The sequence below is a fragment of the Pristis pectinata genome, chromosome 17, assembly GCF_009764475.1.
Source record: "Pristis pectinata isolate sPriPec2 chromosome 17, sPriPec2.1.pri, whole genome shotgun sequence".
NCBI classification, from domain to species: domain Eukaryota; kingdom Metazoa; phylum Chordata; class Chondrichthyes; order Rhinopristiformes; family Pristidae; genus Pristis; species Pristis pectinata.
In genome coordinates this window covers 44,434,107-44,461,048 of record NC_067421.1, presented here as the reverse complement: position 1 = coordinate 44,461,048, position 26,942 = coordinate 44,434,107, and the positions used below count along the sequence as shown (strand labels likewise).

Below are 26,942 nucleotides of genomic sequence, written 5' to 3'. Positions count from 1 at the left end.
TGGCAGAGGTAAATAAAACCAGCGGGTATAGGTTTAAGGTAAAGGGTAAGAGGTTTAAAGGGGATCTGAAGAAGAATTGTTTCACCCAGAGGATGGTTGGAATGCAGAACACACTGCCTGAAGGGGTGATGGAGGACCAAGTACTGGTGGACACCAGAGACAGTAGATACTGGAATCTGGAGCAACAATCAATGTGCTGGAGGAACTCAGCAGGTGAAGCAGCATCTGTGGGGGGTGGGGGAATGGAATTGTTGATGTTTCAGGTCAAAATCCTGCATTAGGATTGAGAGTGAGAGGGGAGACAGTCAGCATAAAAGAGGGAGAGTGGTGAGACAAGGGCCAATTGGAACCAATCAACTCTGCCCAACACATAACGGGCACATCCCTCCCCACCATCGGGAGTATCTACAGGAGTCACTGCCTCAAGAAGGCAACATCCATCATCAAAAATCCCCATCATTCGAGCTGTGCCATCTTCTTGCAGCTACCATCAGCCAGGAGGTACAGATGCCTGAAGTCCCACACCACCAGGTTCAAGGACAGCTACGTCCCTTCAGCCATTCAGTTTTCAAACCAACTGGCACAATGTTAATCACTACAGTTTAGCAACACTGAGCATTTTGACAACTTTGCACTACAATGGATTTTTTTGATCTAATTGTGTTCTTTCTTGTAAAAATTGTGTTTAATTTATGTTTTTATTGTGAATGCTGCTTATATGATGCTAGATGCCAGTGATGCTGCTGCAAGTAAAGCTTTCATTGCACCTATGACACATGTACGTACAGATGACAATAAACTCGATTTTGACAATACTGGCCCCCACCTCACCGTCCCCCTCTCCTCTTTATACTGGCTACCTTCCCTCTCCATTCTCAATCCTGATGCAGGGTCTCAACCCAAAACATCAACAATTCCTTTCATTCCGCAGATGCTGCTGGATCTGCTGAGTTCCTCCAGTGTTTGTTACACCAAGTGCTGGTAAATGGGATCAGTACGATGGGTACCTGATGGTCGGCAGTGACATGGTGGGTTGAAGGGTCTGTTTCTGTATGGTATGATTCTGTGCCTCTATGACTGATACCAAGTCCTTAATAATGGATTCCAACACTTTCCTTACAATTATCATCAGGTCTACAGTTCCACATAATTGGGTAGCAGTTGAGCAGAAACTTCACTCGCATAAATATAGGGGAGTTCCAGCAAACACCTAGAATTGGAGCAGAAGTCCCATGGAATACATCTTACATCATTTTGCCTTTAAGCATCCTGGAGGCCTAGTCACCAAATCACGTCTTAATGTAAAAACTGATGACTACTGGATAGGAGCAAACTGACAGAAGCCAAGAATTCTCTACTTGAAGCACCCTTTGATTTTTTTATGTAATTATACCAGATGAAGAAAGTACATTTAACAGAATGAAATCCCTCATTATATTGTTACAAAATAAGTTCACCTATTAACATCACAGGTCTCTGAATTTATTAGCATTGCCTTCTGATCAACCCTATACCTGACAGCAACCAGTTTCTCCAATCCTGTTCTTTAATGGTTACTCTTTTCATTAAACACTGCTGATATTTCCATCAAAATGCTTTGTCTTTGTACCTTCTTACCATATTCAATTCTGTTTGAGGAACAATAGTTTTTAACTTCTCCACTTGTCTTCCATCCAACATCCCCTCCACTATCAATTCAAGGATGTGAGGTACATACTTATTAAACAGCTTGGGGAGGTCAGTCTGTTCTTGCTGAAGCAAACAGAAATAATTACAAGTCATATTGTAAAGGTTGTGAGATTTCAAGCTATCACATTACATTGTTGGTTTATTTAACCTTTTTTCACTTTACATCTGAAAAACTCTCAACCCTGGCTGTTGATTGACTTTATGCAAAGTACTGCTTGGATTTCCACAGTGGCTCTCGCAAACTTCGGACATCCCACACAGCTTCTCTCCCAATGATGTAATTTGGAACTAAAGTTACTGCTGTCATTTAAAAAAACATAACAACCACTTGGCACACAGCAGACTCTGACAGAGATGTAGTAACTGGTATTATAATGCTGGTTGAAGGATAAACATCACATAGAGTACTGGGGAAAACTCCTGTCCTTCTGCAAAATAATGGAATGGGTTCTATACATTCTCCTGTGGCAGACGGGGCCTGGTTTAACATCATAACTGAAAGACAACATCACTGGCAGTGTAGCAGGCCCTCAGCACTGCACTGGAATGCACTTCAGTCCATAGTTCATTTAACTTTAAGTTCATTTTACCACATTGAAAATTAATCATTAAACCATATCATTTTGCCAATTATAACAAATACAAATATGATCCAGAGCATTGTTGCACCGTTTTTAAAAGGAAGATTATCCTTATGTACTGATGTGGGAAAATCATTATAAAAATACTTTGTTATACTTGATACTTGAGCATTCAAAACAAATGAAAACATTTGCAAGATACCACCTTTAAAGATAATCAAAGTAATCCAATTGAAGTATACTTTTAAACCCAGCAAGGTTTTAAAAGAAATAGCAATTAAAATTCTGAGTTAAAGCAGCACCCATTCTGAAAAATGTGCATTGCAGTTAAATAAAAGCTACAGTTTACTGTAGATTTTCCACTGACCAATATGTATAGCTGACTGTAAAATAATCACACCTTGATGGTCCTTTCATTGATCCACTTTTCCCAGTAGGGTCTGTATCGCAGGTTCTTGGGGTCCACATACACCATCCCACAGCGAGACACAGTGGCTGGAGAGGCATACTGTAAATCTCCAACCTATTCAACCAATAAGGTAAGAAAGATCAAGATCAGTGTAACTGAAGAAAGTGGCAACAGCTTTCCAATCAATAATAAATTCCCACTTTTACTCCCACTACGGATTCTGGATCAAACATGCGGCATGGCATCCTGATCAGACAAACCATTTACAGCCGTTTTGTTAACCATGCTTCTCTTTGGCTGTAAATATCTCCACAGAAGTAAACCCCAAGATCCATGGTGCAGATTTTTAGATAATTTGTAATTTGTGTACACTTGAAGCAATGATTCTGGGAGCTGCACTCCCACTGCATACCCTGGCCAGTGAACACTATATTCTGCATTCTGTTATTGCTTTAGGGTTAGGGTTGTGAGAGGGTTCAGATTAGCTCAAACGCCATCTATAAATTCACCAATGACACTACTGTTGTTGGCAGAATCTCAGATGGCAATGAGGAGGCGTACAGGAGTGAGATAGATCAGCTGGTTGAGTGGTGTCACAACAACAATCTCGCACTTAACATCAGCAAGACCAAGGAGTTGATTATGGACTTCAGCAAGGGGAAGTCGGGAGAACACAAACCAGTCTTCATTGAGGGGTCAGCGGTGGAAAGTGTGAGCAGCTTCAAGTTCCTGGGCATCAACATCTCGGAGAACCTATCTGGGATCAACACATCGATGCAATCGTGAAGAAGGCATGCCAGCGGCTCTACTTCATTAGGAGTTTGAGAAGATTTGGTCTATCACCAAAGTCTCTTACAAATTTCTACAGACGTATGATGGAGAGCATTCTGACTGGTTGCATCACCGCCTGATATGGAGACTCCAATGTGCAGGATCGAAAGAGGCTGCAGAGGTTGTAGACTCAGCCAGCTCCATCATGGGCACAACCCTCCCCGCCATAGAGGACATTTTCAAGAGATGGTGCCTCAAGAAGGAGGCATCCATCATTAAGGACCCTCACCACATTACTACCATCAGGGAGGAGGTACAGGAGCCTGAAGACCCACACTCAATGTTTCAGGAGCAGCTTCTTCCCCTCCGCCATCAGATTTCTGAATGGTCCATGAACCCATGAACACTACCTCATCATTCCTCTTTTAATTTATTTTTGTAACTTTTTGCAATTTTTATGTCTTGTACTGTACTGTTGCCACAAGACAATAAATTTGATGACATATGTCAGTGATAATAAACCTGATTCTGAACTACCTCGATGTACTTATGTTTGGAATGCTCTGTCTGGATAACAAGCAAAACAAAGTTTTTCACTGTATCTCAGTGCATGTGACAATGATAAACCAATTTCCAAGGAGGTGTTGGAGGCCCTGAAACACATAAAGGTGCATAAGTCCCCAGGACCAGACCAAGTGTATCACAGGATCATATGGGAAGCAAAGGAGGAGATCGTTGGGACTTTGGCAGAGGTTTTTGTATGTTCGTTAGTCACAGGTGAGGTACCGGAAGACAAGAGGATAGCTAACATTTAAGAAGGGCAGCAGGGATAAGCCAGGGAACTATAGGCTTGTGAGCCTTGCGTCAATGGTAGAAAAGTTATTGGAAGAGATTCTGAGGGTCAGGATTTATTTACATTTGAAAAGGCAAGGACTAATTAGGGATAGTCAGCATGGCTTTGTGCATGAGAAATTGTAACTCATAAGCTTGATTGAGTTTTTTGAAGCGGTCAATCCTGATAGAGCAGGGTGGAGGTATTGTCTTCATCTACTTTAGCAAGGCTTTTGACAAGGTCCTGCATGGTAGACTGGTCTGGAAAGTGAGATTACATGTGATGCAGGGTGAGATAGCCAGTTGGATACTGGAAATTAGCTTGGTGGAAAGAGCAGGAAGGTGGTAATGGAAGGTTGCTTTTCAGCCTGGAGACCTGTGACCAGTAGTGTACTGCAGGGACATTTGTTGGTCGCCATATATATTAATGATCTGGATAAGAATGTATGCTGTATTATTAGTAAGTTTGCAGATAAATATGAATTTGGTGCTGTAGTGGACTTAGCCTTTCTCTGGTGCACTGCAGTGTCTGGTTCTTGGATTCTGGCTCATCAACTCTGAGCCAAAATTGCTTGAGCAGCAGCCTTGCCGTGGATTGCAACATTCCCACATACCACAGCTGCAACATGCAGCAATCCCACCATGCTCATCTTATTTATTTTGTTTTAATTCTTTACACCACTGACCTCACCTCACCAAAGACCACAGCCCACACTGCACCTCAGCAGAACCCACAGGCTTATATTCCCCAGTACCACATGCTCTGAGTCAGTATACCTCAGCAAACCAGCACTGGCTGGTTCCTAATTGCCTGGGAGACTGGCAGCCTACTTGCTCACGACTTTCTCATATTTCCTTACGACAGGAGGTCACTCACCCTGTTGAGTCAATGTCATTTCCCAGAGCTAATCACGTACAGTCCTTCCATACCTGAGGTTCAGCTCACGTCCAGCCTGGGACGTTAAGCTTCTTTGTCTCACAGTTGCAAGCAACTTTTATGAAATGACTTTAGATGGACTCAGTCAAATTCCTAATGCATCAGAGTCCATATCTTCAATATGACTACAGAATGACATTAAATTGTAAATGGGAACATGATAATATTCACACTGCTGAAGCTCTAATTAACCACCAAAGAGACTGATGCTTTAAATTGCTCCTGACTGCATTGTCCCTGAACTGCAGGAGCCTGCTGTAGGCCAGGAATTGGTAAATTGGTTTATTATTGTCACCTGTACAGAGGTACAGTGGAAAAACTTGTCTTGCATACCATTCGTACAGATCAAATCATTACAACAGTGCATTGTAGTAGAACAAGGTAAAGCAATAATAGAGTGCAGAATGAAGTGTTACAGTTACAAAGTGCAGTGCATGCAGACAATAAGGTGCAAGGGCATAATAAAGTAGATTGTGAGGTCAAGACTACATCTTATCGTACCAGGAGACCGTTCAATAGTCTTATAACAGCGGGATAGAAGCTGTCCTTGAGCCTGGTGGTATGTGTTTTCAGGCTTTTGTATCTTCTGCCCGATTGGGGGGAGGGGGGGAAGGGGAAGAAGAGAGACTGTCTGGGGTGGGTGGGGTCTTTGAGGGGCAGAGAGAAGTGTAGACAAAGTCTATGGAAGGGAGGCTGGTTTCCGTGATGTGCTGAGTTGTATCCACAACTCTCTACAGTTTCTTATAGTCTCAGGCAGAGCAGTTGCCATAGCAAGCCTTGATGCATCTGGATAGGATGCTTTCTATGGTGCATTGAAGATCAAAGAGGACATGCCAAATTTCTTTAGCCTCCTGAGGAAGCAGAGGTGTTGGTAAGCTTTCTTGGCCATGGTGCCTACGTGGAATTGTACCACTCTGCTTCTCCGTGAGGGGAAGGAGAGTGGTCAGAGACAACTACCGAGTGCTGACCTTGATTCTTGTCAAAGAATGCCTGAAGGGAAGGATGTTTTCCTTCCAAACTCTGTTGTGTGAAATGATGTTAGGCTCCGCAAAACATTCTAGAAGAGATTTGCTGGAGTAGTACCTCAAAGAGCATCGCACAGTGAGCCTGGAGCCTGATCCGTTCTCCATTAGCCAGTGTCAGCAACTTGTTGTCATCCATCACGGAGTTCATGTTTTCCACCCAGAGTGCATCCACATCACCATCAAATAAAATATACCTGAAAGATACACACTGGTACATCCCTAACAGCACACATCACTGCATGTTGCTAATGTGAAGGGAAATGAAATAAAAGCAGATCTGTATTCTGATACTACCTCTCTCAGCCTCAAAGGTCTGTACAACCAGTGAGGCGTGGCCACTGTTGTCAACTGAGAAACATGGCAGCCAGGGCAGGAGTCAGCCGTGTGATACCTCAAGCTGCTCTACAATGGGCTGGAAGATTCAACAGCTCTCACACCATAGCTCAATGGAGCAAAGAATTCCAAAGATTTACAACCTTTCAACAGTAGAAATCCCTCCTCATTTCCACCCTTTTATTCTCATTACTAGATTCCCTCTCAAGGGAAAAGATACTCTCGCCATTCTCCTCAGAATCTGACACATTTCACAAGATCACCCTTCATTCGTCTCACCCCAGAATATTGTCCAAACCTGCTCAATGTTCTTCATTAGAAGATTTCTTCTTTCCAGGAATCAACCTAGTGAGCTTCTGAACTGCCTTCAATGCATGTCTATCCATCCTTAAAAGGTAGACTGAAAGTGCACAGTGATCCTGGTCTCACCAGTGTGTGTAGGAACATGCACAATTACAGCAATGGGACAATGACCAGGGAAATTATTTCTTCCAGTGACATTTATTAAAGGATAAATATTGGCTATAATGTCAGGGATATCTCCCTCACTCTACTTCTACGAAGTGCCATGGGATTTCTTACATTCCCATGTGAGAGAGAGCAAACCTCCGTTTAACTTATTTTTCTATTAAGAAAGAAAATGTCTCTTTCTGGAGGTAGCCTCTGCTGGTTCCTTTAATTTATTTATCAAGCAGCTATGAACACTGACCACAGCACAAAGGGCATACTCTGTAGTCAGCTGCTGAAGGTGGCTTCAAACATATATCAAGCCTCCATTGCACATTTTCAGGAGCAGATCACAAACGTCAATGCAGCAGCCTTTACCAGTATACCGCATGGAACATTTCCAAGTGGCACAAGTTCAAATGCTGCCACCAATAGTGGGTGCTCTGGGGTCAATATTATGGCTGTAAAACAGGGATTATGCTAGTTAATTCTTAGCCCACTGGGTTCAAAGGCAACAAAAGTATGGTTCAAGTTTCTGTGGCAGTAAGGCTGAGTCAGAATATGAAGGTAGAAGTAAGGGAGTCCTGATTATTGTTAGGACCTGGACACCAAGTTCATCGTCAAAGTCGGTCGAGCAGAGATACAGTCAGGGACACGGGATCAGATTCCCAGCATAGAATGGACATGAGGGAGTGCTATGATGGAAGGGATGATTTTTATTCACCCATAACTTGATTTTGGATAGTTATTACTGTGGGTGATACTAGATTGTGTAATCTTATCCTTGCCATATAAATTCATAATTTCCTTGAGAGACAGATTTGTTTCATTCCAAGGACAATCTTACTCCTTTTCTATTTATACAACAGAACAATTAGGACAAAGAGAAAGCAAACATTAAAAGACAACTGCCTCAGGTGAAAACTTCAATAACGAACTTCAAAATTTACATAAGATCTCTTGTTTAAGCTAACACAAAAATTTGATCTATGTGATTTTGTTCATTAAATTCTATGGGGCCCTAAGGGGTGTTGTGGAACCAAGGAACCTAGGAATGTGGGCACATAGTTCCCTGAGGGTGGCATCACGGGTGGGCAGGGTGGTGATGAGATTTGCTTTGGAAACTGACAAGGCAAATCTCTTTATTGACACTTGTATCAAACAATAAACAACTTTATCAAACAATGTAACATTCATTGATACTCTAAGGCCATCAAAACTAGCCATTGGATGTGGGATATTGTACTATTGTAACTATATAGGGGAAGACAATAAATGTTCATGTTGATTGACCCTCATTGAAATTGTTTCTGACTTACGGAGAAATCAGTTTACAGACAGGTCTCAGGAATGGGGTCCTTACGTAACTGGGGGCTGCCCGCAACAAGGACACCGTCACCCAATTATTTTCTTTAACTGATTAAATTGGAATTTTACCTCCTTTCCTTCTTCTCAGTCGGTTTATTGATATTTCTGAAAATATTTGATAAAATTCCATCCGTCCAATCCCGAGTCACGGGATCCAAGATTCCATACAGCTCAATCACACTGACAGCCTTTGCATTCAGTGTGTATAGTTTTGTCACCAACGACATTCTACAAGGGAAAACCAACAGACATTGTTTGCAAACCAGGTAATGAATATCTTCTCCATTATAAATCTTGTCACTATGTTATACAGAGGCATCTCCACATCTGAGGAGTTAGGGTTCAGACTCTGGACGCTGGGTCACTGTGTCTCCTCTTCTGAATACAGAAATTAATTGGAACAGTCAGTGTTTGTTTGCAGGATCTCACCTGGTTTGAGCCTGGCAAAGTGTGTTAATGACCACAGTTTTTCCACCTCCAGTGGGTCCAACCACCATAGTGGTGTGTCGAGTCATCATCGTTTCATACATCTGCACCACCTTATCCACCTGTAGAAGAGCAGATTCTTACCCATTTGCATCAGATATTTGCAGTACATTTGAATTTTCAGCAATTAAGTAAGAATGACTTCATATTGTCTCATTAATAGAACAAAAGCCAAGGATGCTCCAGACAGGTTTCTTAGAGCTCACACCAGAGCTGTGGGGTTATGTGTTATGTCTGCAGTCTAAGTACACAAAATATCCCATTCATGGTGTGATGGATCCAGCATGGTATTTCTGAGAGGTCACACTTCATGAATCACCAGAATAGCATGGCCACCACTTTAAATGGTGGAAGAAAGAATTTGTATTCAGATACCCTGCAATATTCGACAGCTGCAGAATTCTATTTGAAGTGCAGTCAATGTTATACAACCCATCTCCAAATGTAGTCACAGAAACACTAACCCAATTAATCAACTTAATCTGTTAAATTACAGAGGTGTTTAAGAGGCTCTTAGATAGGCACATGAATGTGCAGAGAATAGAGGGATATAGGCATTGTGTAGGCAGAAGGGATTAATTTAGTCGGCATTTAATTCTTAGCTTAATCAGTTTGGCACAACATGGTGGGACAAAGGTCCTGTTCCTGGGCTGTACTGTTCTATGTTCTGGAGAAGTCAGTTGAGGCATAAATATTTGGTCAAACACTGAAGGATTCCCTGCTCTTCTCTCGACAGAGACAAGGAACTCTCCTGAGTGTATATTGCAGATGTCAGAGGATTGGCAATTCCTACAAAATACAATCCAAGGCATTAGTTGACGTCTAATCTAGAAGAAAGATATCTATGACAGTATCCTTAACTATTGTCTTGCTTACAAGCTTAGCCAGTCAATTAGCTGTTTATACAATGGAAATTTTAATCATTCTTCTTGGGGCCTGGAGATCATAAAAATGATGAGATTTGTAACTATACAACAAATCAAAAAATAAAATATTAAATGTCAGTCAGAATGGATTATATTATTTTGCAGGCTTACTGAGAACTCCCTGCTGTCAGCTTAGAAAGGTTGAAATCCAGTGTGAGTTAGCGATGTAGAAAATCTTCCAATGTGATGCCGGTGGAAAGAGGAAACAACCAATGAATTGAAAGCATTTACTGTGTTACCAGATCATTGCTTGTTTTTTGTTTAATTGCAACTGGAATATAAAAAAACATAAGGGAAAATACATCATAAAACAACTTTACCTGAACTGGCAATAAAATATAATGGTTCTCTGCAAGCACCTGTTCCACCGCATCATTGAAGTTGGGGTAGCGGACACGAGGACATTCCAGCCCAGGGAACAAGTCAGAGATCAGGCCCAGGAAGAGGGGAACATCCTCATAGACAAATTTGGGAAGATTCATGTCTCTCAGTGCCCTCATCAGTACCACATCCTAGTAGATCAAATTAAGTGACATATTCAGATTGCTTTGACATAATTTCAGACATGGTTGAATCAAATCATGCAACCATACATCCTGTGTCACTGAAATACCTGCAGAAAAATTAATCTCCCACAAATGTCAATCTTTATTTATAGTAAGTTACAAACATACTAAGTTGAATTGTAATTTATGGCTCCTCTAAATTCACGCACAGTCACCCTTGTCCCTCACTCCCTCACTTTGGAGCTGTGATGTGTTAGTTGATGGTCATGGATTAGCAGCAACTATGACTGTGGGCAGGAAGTTGCACCCAGTTCATTCAAACCTGCCAGAAGTTGTGAAGTTAGTAATGTGGAGTGAAGGCAGAGGGACTTCCCTCTTCATCCTGCTTTCCACCCAGTACCACTAATCCTTACTTCAGAGGGTACAGAGAAGATCCAGTTATGAGAGACTGGAGAGGCAGGGTCTGTTCTCCCTGAAGCAGAGGAGGTTAAAAGGGGACATGATTGAGGTATATAAAATTATGAGGGGTATAGATAGGGTGGACTGCAGGAAACTTTACCCCATATCAGAGGTAGATAAAACTAGAGGACATAGGTTCAAGGGAAGGGTGGAAGAGGTACAGAGGGGATCTGAGGGAGACCTTCTTCACCCAGAGAGTGGTGAGTACCTGAAACACACTGCCTGAGAGAGTGGTGGAAGATGGGAGCATTTAAGAAGTGCCCAGATAAACATGAATCACTTTGGCACAGAGGACTGTGGACCAAGTGCTGGGGTGAGGAGGTTAACCTGGAAGGGTGCCGATGAGTTGGGTGGAATTGCCTGTTTCCATGCTGTCTGACTCTATGATTCTTTTCCCTTTGACCACTGTTACAGGCACCCCTTCATTTACAGTCTTTACAATAAAACCATTTGCTATTCCTTATCCCAACTGTTTAATGAGTTTATTCAGATCTATTTCATTCCATTTTTTTGCCATCCACTTGCAAAAATACAACGTTTGAGATGTCAAGGAGGGAAAAATAAAAGGTAGAGTGATATATAGGTAAAATCTAGAGATGTGTTGGAATCCCAGCACAGTAGCTGGGAATTTAAAATCCAGCAATTAAATAAACCTGCAGTGAAAACCTTGAATATGTAATGTGACTACGAAATTATTTGATTTATCGAAATAACCAAGTGATTCATTATTCCTTCAGGGAAGAAAATCTGCAGTACTTAGTCTGACTTTTATGTCACCTCAGACCCACAGCATTGTTATTTACTCCTAAGTGCCCTCTGACATAGCTGAGTACATTGCTCAATACAGGGGTGGACAATAAATACCCACATTCCATGATTAAGTAAAAAGAATAATTCCCTTTAGGATGTTTATGGATGGAATTGTGAGAAATCACTACTCACAGATGGAGCGATTTCTATTAAGTGTCACCTAATTTCCAATCCAAGCAACCAATTTTCCATGAATCCTACAGCTTTACCTCAGTGATATCAGGGGACCCTCTCTTCAGTTCTCCTGCCATAACAAGTACAGACTTGAGAGCTCGAAGCCCAAAGTCATAGTGATGTTGCTTTGAAAGCTGCTCCTTTCCCAGTTTGTAAAGCACAGTCATCTTCTTCGCAAGGATCTGTATTTCAATGAAAAAGGCAATTAAAATGAGAGCAAATTACTTATAATTAACATAAAAAAACATTGAACTTAAACATTATCTTTCAGAAATTTTTGTTTGTAAAAAGCCCATTCCCATTTATATAAAATAATATCCAAATCTAGGCACTTTACTTCAACATCCAGGCTTCTGATGAACAAATACATAGAACATAAAAGAGGAACGGCTCTTCGGCCCACAATGTCTGTGCCAACCATGCAATTTAACTTATCCCATCTACCTGCACATGGGTCTATACCCCTCCATTCCCTGCCTGTTCAAGTGTCTGTCTCAGTGCCTCTTAAACACCACCATCATATCTGCTTTCACCACTTCCCGTCAGCACATTCCATTCTCTCTTCTCTGCTCTCCCATCAGGCAAAAGGTACAAAAGCCTGAAAACACTTACCACCAGGCTCAAGGACAGCTTCTATCTCGCTATTATAAGACTACTGAATGGTCCCCTAGAATGATAAGATGGACTCTTGACCTCACAATCTACCTTGTCATGGCCCTTGCACCTTATATTCTGCCTGCACTGCACTTTCTCTGTAACCATAACATGATATTCTGTATTCTGTTATTGCTTTTCCCTCAATGCACTGATGTGATGAAATGATCTGTGTCTTTACAATAAACCAATAATAAACAATAATAACAATGACAATAATAAACCAACTTACCAATTTTAATTTATTCTCTGAGTAAAAAACTTTCCTCGTAAATTTCCTTTAAACTTTCCTCTCTCACCGCAAAGCTATGTTCTCTATTATTTGACACTTCTACCCTGGGAAAAAGACCCTGACTGTCAACTCTATCTATGCTACATAGTGTTATACACCTCTCTCAGGTGTCCCCTCAGCCTCCGACACTCCAGAGAAAACAACTCAAGTTTGTCCAACCTCTCCTTATAGTTAAATAAAACTCAAAAAATCTGCAGATGCTGGAAAACTAAAATAAAAAACAGAAAATGCTGGAAGTATTCAGCAGGTCAGATCACATCTGTGGGAAGAAAAGGAGTTAATGTTTCAGCTCAAGCAGTTTCTGGTTTTACTTTGATGAACAATAACTGTTAAAATGAAACCAAACAATGAATAAACATGATGCACTACCTGGTGAGAAAACCTGCTGTAGAAGTTGGCAGATGTGTGCTGAACCCAATTGTGGGAAGAAAAAGCAGGTTGGGATTAAGGATAGTTTTGAAATTTGCTGATGAATGTGACAAAAAAAGGTTTCTGGAATTTATGCACAGATAAATGAATTGAACAGAAAGATGACAGATACAATGGAAACTTCTCTGCACGTTCTCTCTGGCAAGTATATACTTTCTGAGGTAAGTGGATCAAAACTGTAGACAATAGCAAGGCCCTGCGCAACTGGTATAACTCTGCTTACTTGTGTATTCAAATCAAGGGTTCAAGTTACCTTATTATCATTCACCCATATGCTATAAAAACACATCGAGGAATGAAATGTTGTTTCCCCCAGACTCACGCAACAAAGGACTTACAGAAAACAGAAGACATACAATAAACGCAAACAAAAAATTTGTGCAAGTACAAATAGTGCAAAAACAGTATATACAGAATACAATTTAGTGCAGAGTTAGTGCAAAACCGAGTTGGACGAAGAAAATACAGAACTCAGTGTGTTACACTAATTGTATAAACATGTTCAGCAGCAGCCAAAGTTCTTACACGCTGTTGTGCAAACCAGGGCTTTTGACGCAGTATTAGTCTGAAACTGTCTCCAGGAACCTGACAGCCTGGGGAAAAACTATTGTACAGTCTAGTAGTTCTGTCTCGGATGCTCCAGTGCCGCTTGCCAGACAGCAGTGAGACAGATAGGTCATGGGAGGGACGAGAAGGGTCATCTATGATTCTGAAGACCTTGTGTGTGCATCGTGTGTTGTAAATATCCAGGACAGAGGGGAGAGGTACTCCAATGATCCTTCCAGCTGTACACGCAATTCTCTGCAAAGACCTACGGTCGGAGATGTTACAGTTACTGTACCAGGCAGAGATGCAGCTGGTCAGGACACTCTCAGTGGTACCCCTCTCGTAATAAAGGATGACATATCATTTGTCCTCCTAATCCCTTTTGTACCTGCATGTTAGTTTTTGATGGTTTATGCCATCCTATCTGGATGTATCATGGCTTTGTACGGCAACTGCTCTGCCCAGGACCACAAGAAACTGCAGAGTGTTGTGGACACAGCCCAGCGCATCGCGGACACCAGCCTCCCCTCCTTGGATTCTGTCATTACCCCTCACTGTCTTGGTGAAGCAGCCAGAGTAATCAAAGACCCCACCCACACGGGTCATTCTCTCTTCTCTCCTCTTCCATCAGGTAGAAGATACAGGAGCCTGAGGGCACGTACCACCAGACTTAAGGACAGCTTCTACCCCACTGTGATAAGACTATTGAACGGTTCCCTTATACGATGAGATGGACTCTGACCTCACGATCTACCTTGTTGTGACCTTGCACCTTATTCGACTGCACTTTCTCTGTAGCTGTGACACTTTACTCTGTACTGTTATTGTTTTTACCTGTACTACCTCACAATGCACTCTGTACTAATCCAATGTAACTGCACTGTGTAATGAATTGATCTGTACAATCGGTATGCAAGACAAGTTTTTCCACTGTACCTCGGTACAAGTGACAATAATAAACCAATACCAATAGGAGGATGACTAGAGTGAGGGTAGGACCGATCAGGGATAAAAGAGGAAACATGTGCCTGGAGTCGGAAGAGGTAGTGGAGGTCCTTAATGAATACCTTGCTTCAGTATTCACTAGTGAGAGAGACCTTGACGTTTGTGAGGATGGTGTACCACAGGCTGATACGCTAAAGCATGTCGACATGAGGAAAGAGGATGCACTGGAACTTTTGAAAAACATTAGGATAGGTAAGTCACTGGGACTGGACGGGATAGATCCAAGGCTATTACGGGAAGCGAGGGAAGAGACTGCTGCGCCTTTGGCAATGATCTTTGCATTCTTACTGGCCACAGGAGTAGTGCCAGATGATTGCAGGGTGGCAAATGTTGTTCCTTTGTTCATAAAAGGGAGTAGGGATAACCCTGGGAATTACAGACCAGTGAGTCTTACTTCAGTGGTGGGCAAATTACTGGAGAAGATTCTTAAAGACAGGATTTATGGGCATTTGGAGAAGCATTGGCTGACTAGGGACTGTCAACATGGCTTTGTGAGGGGCAGGTCATGCCTCACGAGCCTGATTGAATTCTTGGAGAATGTGACATAGCACATTGATGAAGGGCAAGCAGTGGATGTGGTGTGCATGGATTTTAGTAAGGCATTTGATAAGGTTCCTCATGGAGGGCTCATTCAGAAAGTCAGGAGGCATGGGATCCAGGGAAACTAGGCTGTGTGGATTCAGAATTGGCTTGCCCATGGAAGACAGAGGGTGGTGGTAGATGGAGTGTATCCTGTCTGGAGGTCGGTGACCAGTGGTGTTCTGCAGGGATCTGTTCTGGGACCCCTGATTTATGTGATTTTTAGAAATGACTTGGATGAGGATGTGGAAGGGTGGGTTAGTAAGTTTGCTGATGACCTGAAGGTTGGTGGCGTTGTGAATAGTGTAGAAGGTTGCTGTAGGTTACAACAGGACATTGATAGGATGTAAAGCTGGGCTGAGAAGCTGCAGATGGAGTTAAACCGAAAAAGATGTGAAGTGATGCACTTTGGAAGATCAAATTTGAAGGCAGAATACAAGGTTAATGGCAGGACCTTTAGTACTGTGGAGGAACAGAGGGATCTTGGGGTCCACGTCCATAGATCCCTCAAGGTTGCCAAGCACGTTGATAGGGTTGTTAAGAAGGTGTATGGTGTGTTGGCCTTCATTAGTTGGGGTATTAAGTTCAAAAGCTGCCAGGTAATATTGTAGCTCTATGGAACTCTGGTTAGATCACACTTAGTATTGTGTTCAGTTCTGGTCACCTCATTATAGGAAGGATGTGGAAGCTTTAGAGAGGGTGCAGGGGAGATTTACCAGGATGCTGCCTGGATTGGAGAGCATGTCTTAGGAGGATAGGTTGAGCAGCCTAGGGCTTTTCTCTTTGGAGAGGAAGAGGATGAGAGGTGACTTGATAGAGGTGTACAAGATGATAAGTGGCATAGATTGAGTGGACAGTCAGAGACTTTTTCCCAGGGTGTAAATGGCTCACACAAGGGGGCATAACTTTAAGGTGATTGGAGGAAGGTATAAGCGGGATGTCAGAGGCAAGTTTTTTTTTAAACACAGAGGGTGGGTGCGTGGAATGCACTGCCAGTAGAGGTTGTGGGGCAGATACATTAGGGACATTTAAAGAGACTCTCAGATAGACACAGATAGAAAAATGAAGGACTATGTGGGAGGGAAGATCTTAGAGCAGGATAAAATGTCAGCACAACATTGTGGGCTGAAGGGCCTGTACTGTGCTATAATGTTCTATGTTAAACAAAGAGAACTTCAATTTAGAAATTAAGTGAATTTGCGATCCTACCTTTGCCATCAGAAATCCTTCTGAGAAAAGCATAATTTCACAGATTTGTTGAAGATCGGGGACAATCACGACCACGGGCCTGAAGAGAGCTTTTACTGATTCTGGCAGCTCTGTCCGCCCAGCATAGCCGGGATTCATGGTGATAAATATACCAATCCGACTATCCAGGGAAATCTCTTGCCCTTCAAACTGCAGGAGAAGTGTCAAAGTGAGTACAAGGTAAACTGGCATGATCACAAGCGTTTCTGACAAAAATAGATGACTAAATCATGTGTACACATGTAAAACTACCGGTATACATGAAGGCAGTGTGGGAGCTGCTATTCAAAGTTAGGCTAAACAAACAATTATTTCACATCAGTGTTGCTTCCATAACTAATCACATCATGTGGAAGGCCAACTAGCACGAAAATAAGCAATCTGCAGTGAGATAGAGTGAAGAGTAGAATATGTTATAAAACCACGAGTGACAATTTTTCTCATTTCTTTTTTCTTTTTCCCCTTTTCTTTGGAGCAGACTCGATGGGCCGAATGGCCTACTTCCGCTCCCTTGTCTTGTGACCGCGGTACAGACAGAAAGATAAAACCTGCAGTGAGTGAGGGAGACAGTGCAAGAGGAACAGCAAAAAAACAGAACACTGGAAAAACTCAGCAGGTCAAGTAGCATCTGTGCAGGCAAAGGTTGCAAGTCGATATTTCAGGTCAAGACCCTACATCAGGCTAGTAGGTGATGGGTGGAGCCAGATGGGGAGGGGATGATAAGCAGATGCTACACTCACCTGCCTGTCTTTGGCCTTCTCCCTTCTACAGGGAACTAAACACAAAATATAGAGTCATGGAGTTATACAGCATAGAAACAGGTCCTTCAGCCCAACTCATCCATGCTGATCAAACTGTCTTCCTGAGGTCCCATTTGCCTACATTTGGCCCATATCCCCTTTCCTATCCATGTACCTGTCTAAATGTCTTTTAAATGTTGTAACTGTACCTGCCTCTAGTACTTCCTCTGGCAGCTTGTTCCATATACCTGCCACCCTCTGTGAAAAATTGCACCTCAGGTCCCCTTTAAATCTTTCCCCCTTCATCTTAACCCTATGTCCCTATCTTGGGAAACAGTCTGTGACCAGCTACGTTATCTGTGTCCCTCATGATTTTATACACTGCTATAAGGTCACTCCTCGGCCTCCTTTGCTCCAGGGAAAACAGTCCCAGCCTATCCTTGTAACTCAAGCTCTCCAGTCCAGGCAACATTCTGGCAAAATGGAAGAACAACTTCTCATATTCCCCTTGAGTAGCTTAAACCCAATGGTACGAACAGTGGATTTTCCAGTTTCAGGTGACCCACACTCCAGTGCTCTCATCCTGCAAATACTTACCTGTCTTCCGTCCCCTCCCCACATCTGGGACAGTGAGACACAGAAATTAATCATATACGTACTTGTATCTAGAAGTTGCAAAAGGAATCCTCCAGAACAAGGAAGCAAAGTTAAAGGACAAAGGCTTGCAGATACAAGAAACCTAAAACAGAAAATACTGCAAAAACTCAGCAGGTCAGGCAGCGTCTGAGAAAAAGGATAGTTGCAGAATTTCTTACCTGGAATCTGGTTAGATGATGTATGAGTGCATTGCGAATGGTTTGGATTTGTGAAGACACAACCGACAGCACTGCAGCCTCAATTCGATTAAATTCATCAAAGCAGCCCCAGGCACCACATTGAGCCAGTCCAGATAGGATATTCCCCATCGCCTGGTGGGAAAGAGCCACTGATTTACATCATCGTTCACTCTCAGAATTTTTAAAATTTTAAATTTTTAAAATTTAAAATTTAAGTTTTTTAAAAAAATTTTATTTACAGTGTGGCAACAGGCCCTTCCGGCCCAATGAGTCCACGCTGCCCATTTTAAATCCATATTAACCTACCCGTACGTCTTTGGAATGTGGGAGGAAACTGGAGCACCCGGAGGAAACCCACGCAGACAGGGGAGAACGTACAAACTCCTTACAGACAGCGACGGGAATCGAAACCCAATCGCTGGCGCTGTAATAGCGTCACGCTAACTGCTACGCTACCGTGCCGCCCACTTAGGCCGACTTGGAAAGACTAGAATTGATTGTCCACCCCCAATTATTCTAAGGAGCTGATAAATACACCTGTTTCAAAGGGCAACTAAGAGTGAACCACTTGGTCTGAGGTTGGAGCCACACAGAGGCCCGGAACAGGTAAGCGTGTCAATTGCCTCTCCTTTTTTTGCATCCAGTTAGGTTTATTTTAGATTACTTTAGATTGAAGCTAATTATTGCAAGAATCATTAGCTTCATGCTAAGTAACATTTGTTAAAATGCTGCTTAATTTGTTCCTAGAGCTATTGGGAGGGTTTAAACTATGTTGGTAGGGGGATGGGAACCAGAGTGTTAGGTCAAATGATAGAGCAGTTAGTGTAAAGATGGGTGCAATGTGCAGAGAGATTGAAGAAGGATAGGCAGTGCATAGGGCATAAATCCAGTCAGTTGGATGGGTTGAAATGTGTTTACTTTAATGCAAAAAGCATTAAGAATAAGGGTGATGAACAAAGAGCATGGATCAGTACATGAAATTACAATGTTGTGGCCATTAGAGACTTGGCTGTCGCAAGGGCAGAATTGGCTGTTTGATGTTCCGGGTTTAGATGTTTCAAAAGGGACAGGGAAGGAGGTAAAAGAGGTAGGGGAGTGGCATTGCTAATCAGGGACACTATCACAGCTGCAGAAAGGGAGGACATTGTGGAGGGATCGTCTACTGAGTCAGTGTGGGTGGAAGTCAGAAACAGGAAGGGAGCGATCACTCTATTGGGAGTATTCTACAGACCCCCCAATAGCCACCAGGATGCTGAGGAGAAGATGTAGCCAGATTTTTGAACCATAGACCAATACAGGACAATACAGGCCCTTTGGCCCACCATGTTGTGCCGACCTTCAAACAACACCTAAGACTATCTAACCCCTTCCTCCCACATATCCCTCTATCTTAAGTTCCTCCATATGCTTATCTAACAATCTCTTGAACTTGACCAATGTATCAGCCTCCATCACCACCACAGGCAGCGCATTCCATGCCCCAACCACTCTCTGGGTGAAAAACCTCCCCCTGATATCTCCCTTGAACTTCCCACCCAATACCTTATAGTCATGTCCTCTTGTTTTGAGCATTGGCGCCCTGGGAAAGAGGCGCTGGCTGTCCACTCTATTTATTCCTCTCAATATCTTGTATACCTCTATCATGTCTCCCCTCATCCTCCTTCTCTCCAATGAGAACAGCCCTAGCTCCTTTAGTCTCTCCTCATAATCCATACTCTCTAAACCAGGCAGCATCCTGGTAAATCTCCTCTGCACCCTTTCCAATGCCTCCACATCCTTCCTATAATGAGGCGACCAGAACTGGACACAGTACTCTAAGTGTGGCCTAACCAGAGTTTCGTAAAGCTGCATCATCACTTTGCGGCTCTTAAACTCGATCCCACGACTTATGAAAGCTAGCATCCCATAAGCTTTCTTAACTACCCTATCCACCTGCAAGGCAACTTTCAGTGATCTGTGGATATGAACCCCCAGATCCCCCTGCTCCTCTACACTGCCCAGAATCCTGCCATTTACCTTGTACTCCACCTTGGAGTTTGTCCTTCCAAAGTGCACTACCTCACACTTCTCTGGATTGAACTCCATCTGCCACTTGTCAGCCCAGCTCTGCATCCTATCAATATCCCTCTGCAAGCTTTGACAGCCCTCCACACTATCCACAACACCACCAATCTTTGTGTCATCTGCAAACTTGCTAACCCAGCCTTCCACCCCCTCATCTAAGTCCTTAATAAATATCACAAAAAGTAGAGGTCCCAGAACCGATCCCTGCGGGACACCACTAGTCACAGCCCTCCGAATGCACTCCCTCCACCACAACCCTCTGCTTTCTACAGGCAAGCCAATTTTGAATCCACACGGCCAAGCTTCCCTGGATCCCTTGGCCTCTGACCTTCTGAAGAAGCCTACCATGCGGAACCTTGTCAAACGCCTTACTAAAATCCATGTAGACCACATCCACTGCACTACCCTCATCAATCTTCCGGGTCACCTCCTCAAAGAACACTATCAGGCTTGTGAGGCAAGATCTTCCCTTCACAAAGCCATGCTGGCTGTCCCTAATAAGTCCATGTTTTTCCAAATGCTCATAGATCCTATCTCTTAGAATCCTTTCCAACAGCTCACCCACCACAGACATAAGGCTCACCGGCCTGTAATTCCTTGGATTATCCCTACTACCTTTTTTGAATAAGGGGACAACATTCGCCACCCTCCAATCCTCCAGTACCATCCCCGTGGACAATGAGGACTCAAAGATCCTAACAAATGGTTCAGCAATCTCCTCCCTCGCCTCACGAAGCAGCCTCGGGAATATTCCATCATGTCCCTGAGACTTATCTGTCCTAGTATTTTCTAACAACTCCAACACATCCTCTCTTTTAATATCTACATACTCTAGAACATTACCCTCACCAACACTGTCCTCAACATCATCAAGAGCCCTCTTCTTGGTGAATACTGAAGAGAAGAATTCATTGAGAACCTCACCCACTTCCACAGCTTCCAGGCACATCCTCCCACCTTTGTCTTTAATCTGACCTACCTTTACCCTAGCCATCCTTCTGCTCTTTACGTACGAGTAAAAAGCCTTGGGATCCTCCTTAACCCTACTCGCCAAAGCCTTTTCATGTCCCCTTCTTGCTCTCCTCAGCCCTTTCTTAAGTTCCTTCCTTGCTACTCTATATTCTTCACGAGCCCTGTCCGATCCTTGCTGCTAACACCTTATGTATGCTGCCTTCTTCCTAACTAGTTGTTCCACCTCTCTCGTCACCCACGGTTCCTTCACCCTACCATTCCTTCTCTGCCTCACCGGGACAAATTTATCCCTAACACTCTGCAAAAGATTCCTGAACATCAACCACATCTCCATAGTACACTTCCCTTCAAAAATGTCATCCTGATTTACACTCCCAAGTTCTCGCCTTATAGCCTTATAATTCGCCTTTCCCCAATTAAATATCTGCCCATCCTCTTTGCTCCTATCCCTGTCCATAACAATTCTAAAGGTTATGGAGCAATGGTTACTGTCCCCCAAACGCTCACCCACCGATAGATCTGTCACCTGACCTGGTTTATTACCTAAAACTAGATGGCATTACCTCTAGTCGGCCTGTCAACAAACTGCGTCAGGAATCCGTCCTGAACACACTTAACAAACTGCGCCCCATTTAAACCTTTGGCACTAAGTAGGTGCCAATCAATATTTGGATAGTTGAAGCCTCCCATTATAATAGCCCTGTTATTTTCGCATCTCTCCAAAAACTGCCTCCCAATCTGGTCCTCAGTATCCCTACTGCTACTGGGGGGCCTGTAGAATACTCCCAGGAGGATAACTGCCCCTTTCTTGTTCCTAACTTCCACCCATAATGACTCTAGAGAGGATCCTTCTACATTATCTACCCTCTCTGCAGCTGTAACAGTGTCCCTGACCAGTATTGCCACCCTTCTTCCTCTTCTTCCCCTCCCCTTTTAAAACACTGAAAACCAGGAATATTCAATATCCATTCCTGCCCCGATGTCAGCCATGTCTCTGTAATAGCCACAATATCATAGTCCCATGTACTTATCCAAGCTCTCAGTTCGTCTCTCTTATTCAAGTATTCAAGCTTATTCAAGCTTCTCGCATTCAAGTAAATGCACTTTAGCCCATCTACCTTACTATTTTTGTAGCCTGTACTCTGCTTCTCCTTCCTCAAGGCCTCTCCACCTGTCAAATCTGACTTTTCCCCATCCCCTTCTTCCACTGACCTACTCCTCCGGTTCCCTTCCCCCTCACAATCTAGTTTAAACCCTCCTGAACCACCCTAGCAAACCTGGCTGCAAGGATATTGGCCCCCCTCAGGTTCGGGTGTAACCTGTCCTCTCTGTACATGTCCCACCTTCCCCAGAAGAGATCCCAATGATCCAAAAATCTCTTTAAAAGGTGCAAAAATAACAGGGTTGTTGTCATGGGTGACTTCAACTTCCCTAATATTGACTGGAACTTCCTTGGTGCAAGAGGTTTAAAAGGGGCAGAATTTGCCAGGTGTGTCTAGGAAGGATTCCTGACACAGTATGTGGACAGGCCAACTAGAGGAGGCGCCATACTAGATCTAGTACTCGGCAATGAAACGGGTCAGGTGACAGACCTCTCGGTGGGCGAGCATTTCGGAGATGGTGACCGCAACTCCCTGACCTTTAGCATAGCTATGGACAAGGAGAGGAGCAGACGATATGGGAAAGTATTTAACTGGGGGAGGGCTTATTATGATGGTATTAGGCAGGAACTTGGGAGTGTAAATTGGGAATAGATGCTCTCAGGGAAATGCACAGCAGAAATGTGGAGACTGTTTAGGGACCTTTTGTCTGGGGTTCTGGATCAGTTTGTTCCACTGAGACAGGGAAAGAATGGTAGGGTGAAGGAACCATGGTTGATAAAAGAGGTGAAACATTTAGTCAAGAGGGAGAAGGAAGCAAACTTAAGATTTAGGAAGCAAAGACCAGACAGGGCTCTTGAGAATTATAAGGTAGCCAGGAAGGAGCTTAAGAAGGGACTTAGAGCTAGAAGGGGTTGTGAGAAGGCCTTGGCAAGTAGGATTAAGGAAAACCCCAAGGCGTTCTATACATACGTGCAGAACACGAGGATGACTAGGGTGAGGGTAGGACCCCTCAGGGATAAAAGGGGAAACATATGCCTGGAAGTTGAGGAGGTAGGAGACGCCCTTCATGAATACTTTGCTTCAGTGTTCACCAGGGAGAGGGACTTTGACGAATGTGAGGTCAGCGTAGAATAGGCTAATGTGCTGGAGCATGTTGAGGTTCAGGAAGAGGCATTATTGGAGCTTCTGAAAAACATTAGGATAGATAGACCCTGGGGCCAGACGGGATACACCCCAGATTACTATGGGAAGCGAGGGAAGAAATTGTTGAGGTGTTGACTATGATCTTTGTGTCCTCCCTGGCAACATGAGCAGTACTAGAGGATTGGAAGATGGCAAATGGTGTTCTGTTGTTCAAAAAAGGTAATAGGGATAATCCTGGGAATTATAGATCTGTGAGTGTTGCATCAGTGGTGGGCAAGTTATTGGACAGGATTCTTAGGGACAGGATTTACGAGCATTTGGAGAAGCAGTCTTATTAGGGATAGTCAGCATGACTTTGCGAGGGGCAGGTCGTGCCTCACGAGCCTAATTGAGTTTTCAGGAGGTGACAAAAAAAAATTGATGAGGGTAGAGCAGTGGCTTAGATGAGGGGGTGGATGGCTGGGTTAGTAAGTTTGCGGACGACACTAAGATAGGCAGTGTTGTGGATAGTGTGGAGGGCTGTCGGAGCTTACAGAGGGATATTGATAGGATGCAGAGCTGGGCTGACAAGTGGCAGATGGAGTTCAATCCGGAGAAGTGTGAGGTGGTACACTTTGGAAGGACAAACTCCAGGGCAGAGTACTGGGTGAATGGCAAGGTACTTGGCAGTGTGGAGGAGCAGAGGGATCTGGGGGTTCATATTCACAGTTCATTGAAAGTTGCCTCACAGGTGGAAAGAGCAGTTAAGAAGGCCAATGGGATGTTGGCTTTCATAAATCGCGGGATTGAGTCTAAGAGCCGCGAGGTGATGATGCAGCTTTACGAAACTCTAGTTAGGCCACACTTAGAGTACTGTGTTCAGTTCTGGTCGCCTCATTATAGGAAGGATGTGGAGGCGTTGGAGAGGGTGCAGAGGAGATTTACCAGGATGCTGCCTGGATTAGAGAGTATTGAATATGAGGAGAGGCTTAAGGTGCTAGGGCTTTATTCACTGGAAAGGAGGAGGATGAGAGGAGACATGATAGAGGTATATAAAATACTGAGAGGAATAGATAGAGTAGACAGTCAGAGCCTCCTTCCCAGGGCACCAATGCTGAAGACGAGAGGTCATGTCTTTAAGGTTATGGGTGGGAGGTTCAGGGGAGATGTCAGGGGGAGGTTTTTCACCCAGAGAGTGGTTGGTGCATGGAATGCACTGCCTGGGGTGGTGGTGGAGGCAGATACATTGGACAGGTTCAAGAGCTTGTTGGATAGGCATATGGAGGAGTGTGGGATGGGGGGATATGCGGGAGGAAGGGGTTAGGTAGCGTGAGGGTGGTTTGATGGATGGCACAACATGGTGGGCCGAAGGGCCTGTTTTGTGCTGTATGGTTCTATGGATGTGGTGTACATGGATTTTAGTAAGGCATTTGACAAGGTTCCCCATGGTAGGCTCATCCAAGAAGTCATGAGGCATGGGATCCATGGACACTTGGCTGTGTGGATTCGGAATTAGCTTGCCCACAGAAGGTGGTAGTAGGTGGAGAGTATTCTGCCTGGATGTCGGTGACCAGTGGTGTTCCACAGGGATCTGTTCTGGGACCCCTACTCTAAGTGATTTTTTTTTTACATAAATGACTTGGATGAGGGAGTGGGATGGTGGGTTAGTTAGTTTGAAGACGACACAAATGTTGGTGGTGTTGTGGATAGTGTAGAAGGTTGTCATGGGTTACAAAGGGATGTAGAGAGGATGCATAGTTGGGCAGAGAGGGGCAGATGGAGTTCAATCCAGAAAAGTGTGAAGATCAAACTTTGGAAGATCAAACTTGAAGGCGGAGTGCAAGGTTAATGGTAGGATTCTTAGCAGTGTGGAAGAACAGAGAGATCTTAGGATCCAAGTCCATAGATCCCTCAAGGTTGCCGCACAAGTTGATAGGGTGGTTAAGAAAGTGTATGGTGTGCTGGCCTTCATTCATCAGGGTATTGAGTTCAAGAGCCACAAGGTAATGTAGCAGCTCTATAAAACTCTGGTTAGACCACACTTGGAGTATTGTGTTCAGCTTTGGTCACCATATTACAGGAAGGAGAGTGAACAGCCAACACCTTTTTCCCGGGTAATAGCCAATACCAGAGGACATCTGTTTGAGGTGAGTGGAGGAAAGTTCAAGGGGAGATGTCAGAGGTAGGTTTTTATTTTAAAAGAGCATTGGGTGCCTAGAATGCACTACCAGGGGTGGTAATAGAAGCTGATACAATAGGGACATTTCTTTTAAAAAACTCTTGGACAGGCATGTAGATGTAAGAAAAATGGAGGGTTATGAACTGTGTAGGAGTGAAGGGTTAGATTGATCGTGGAGGAGTAAGTTTATATAGGTTGACACAACATCGTGGGCTGAAGGGCCCATACTATGCTGTCTTGTTCTATGTTTTATAGCTCGAACTGAGAGTAGATCACCAGTTCAAGCTGTAATTTCAGTTAGAAGGACTGTCCCTGAGCATCAAGGACAGCTAAGTCTTAAATAAATGCTTTATTATCATGTGTACAATTTACCAACATCACACCTAAAATCTCCCTAAGTGTTCAGATGGCAGTGTTTATCTTGGATAGTTCAAATGCATCTTGGTTCATTTGAGTGTCTCAATGCTCACAGAATCCAGTTGGAGCACTTCAGAGAGCAGCTGACAGATGCATCACTTTCATTCTCGCTCAGCTTGCAACCCTAACTGCTCCCTTTGTCTTAACATTTCCCAGTGTCTCACCTGACAATTCTCCTTTCCAGTTTCCCTGAACCAGCTCCTTCTTCCCCTCCAAACAGACCCACATCCAGTGAAGTAACTCACTGTGGGTTATTGTGCCAGGTTCTCAATTAATTCAGGGCTTTGATGATAAAACACTGTTTCCATTATAACTCTACCCTAAATACAGAATGAGTCATTGGCACCGTCACCCACAGGCGAAGAGCTCCATGCCAACATTGGTTCTGTGGGAAGAGTCGAGCTTGTTCTCCACAGGGGCGAAGGTCTGTTTTTGGCCACCTTGGTTATACTGACAACCTTGACAGTCCAAGGTGTCCAGGCTGCTGCTTCAACTATGGGGTTCAGCACAGAGAAACGAGGAAACAGAGAGAAAAATTAAACAGATCACTGGGAAAGGAAAAAGTGACAGTAAAATTCTTCAGAGGAATCTGAGAAGATACAACAATATTTAGATGTACAATTTAATCACTCTGGCTTTTTGATAATAATCTACCAAAGGATGATTGTCCTTACTTTGTAATCCATGCCTTCCCCACAATTTGTCACAACACAAAGCAGTCCCAGAGCCTTGGCCAAGTCTTTGGTGGTCTCAGTTTTGCCGGTTCCAGCTGGTCCCGCAGGTGCCCCTCCAAGGTACATGGACAGAGCCTGGATAAAAACAAGGCAGAGTTGCTGTGATTGACAAGTGGCACTAAAATTGGAATTGGTTTATTATTGTCACTTGTACTGAGGTACAGAGAAAAATTTGTCTTGCCTACCGTTCATACAGATCAATTCATTACACAGTGCATTGAGGCCCATTGTTTCTGCCTGCTCCTGCCCCATTGACCTTGTGTCCTCGTA

At 43.6% G+C, this 26,942-nt stretch overlaps 1 protein-coding gene across 1 annotated transcript in view; it reads right to left on the bottom strand.

The window, feature by feature from the left end:
* dnah10 (dynein axonemal heavy chain 10) overlaps window positions 1–26,942 on the bottom strand; it is a 285,578-nt gene that overhangs the window by 139,327 nt on the left and 119,309 nt on the right. Inside the window, exons 33-42 of the mRNA XM_052032383.1 lie at window positions 26,613–26,747; window positions 18,061–18,213; window positions 16,467–16,655; window positions 11,788–11,934; window positions 10,124–10,315; window positions 8,821–8,939; window positions 8,461–8,619; window positions 6,302–6,437; window positions 2,671–2,793; window positions 1,618–1,752 (exon numbers count right to left, since the gene is read on the bottom strand). Of these exons, the coding sequence (XP_051888343.1) occupies window positions 1,618–1,752; window positions 2,671–2,793; window positions 6,302–6,437; window positions 8,461–8,619; window positions 8,821–8,939; window positions 10,124–10,315; window positions 11,788–11,934; window positions 16,467–16,655; window positions 18,061–18,213; window positions 26,613–26,747 (1,488 nt within the window). The remainder of the gene's footprint in view (window positions 1–1,617; window positions 1,753–2,670; window positions 2,794–6,301; window positions 6,438–8,460; window positions 8,620–8,820; window positions 8,940–10,123; window positions 10,316–11,787; window positions 11,935–16,466; window positions 16,656–18,060; window positions 18,214–26,612; window positions 26,748–26,942) is intronic.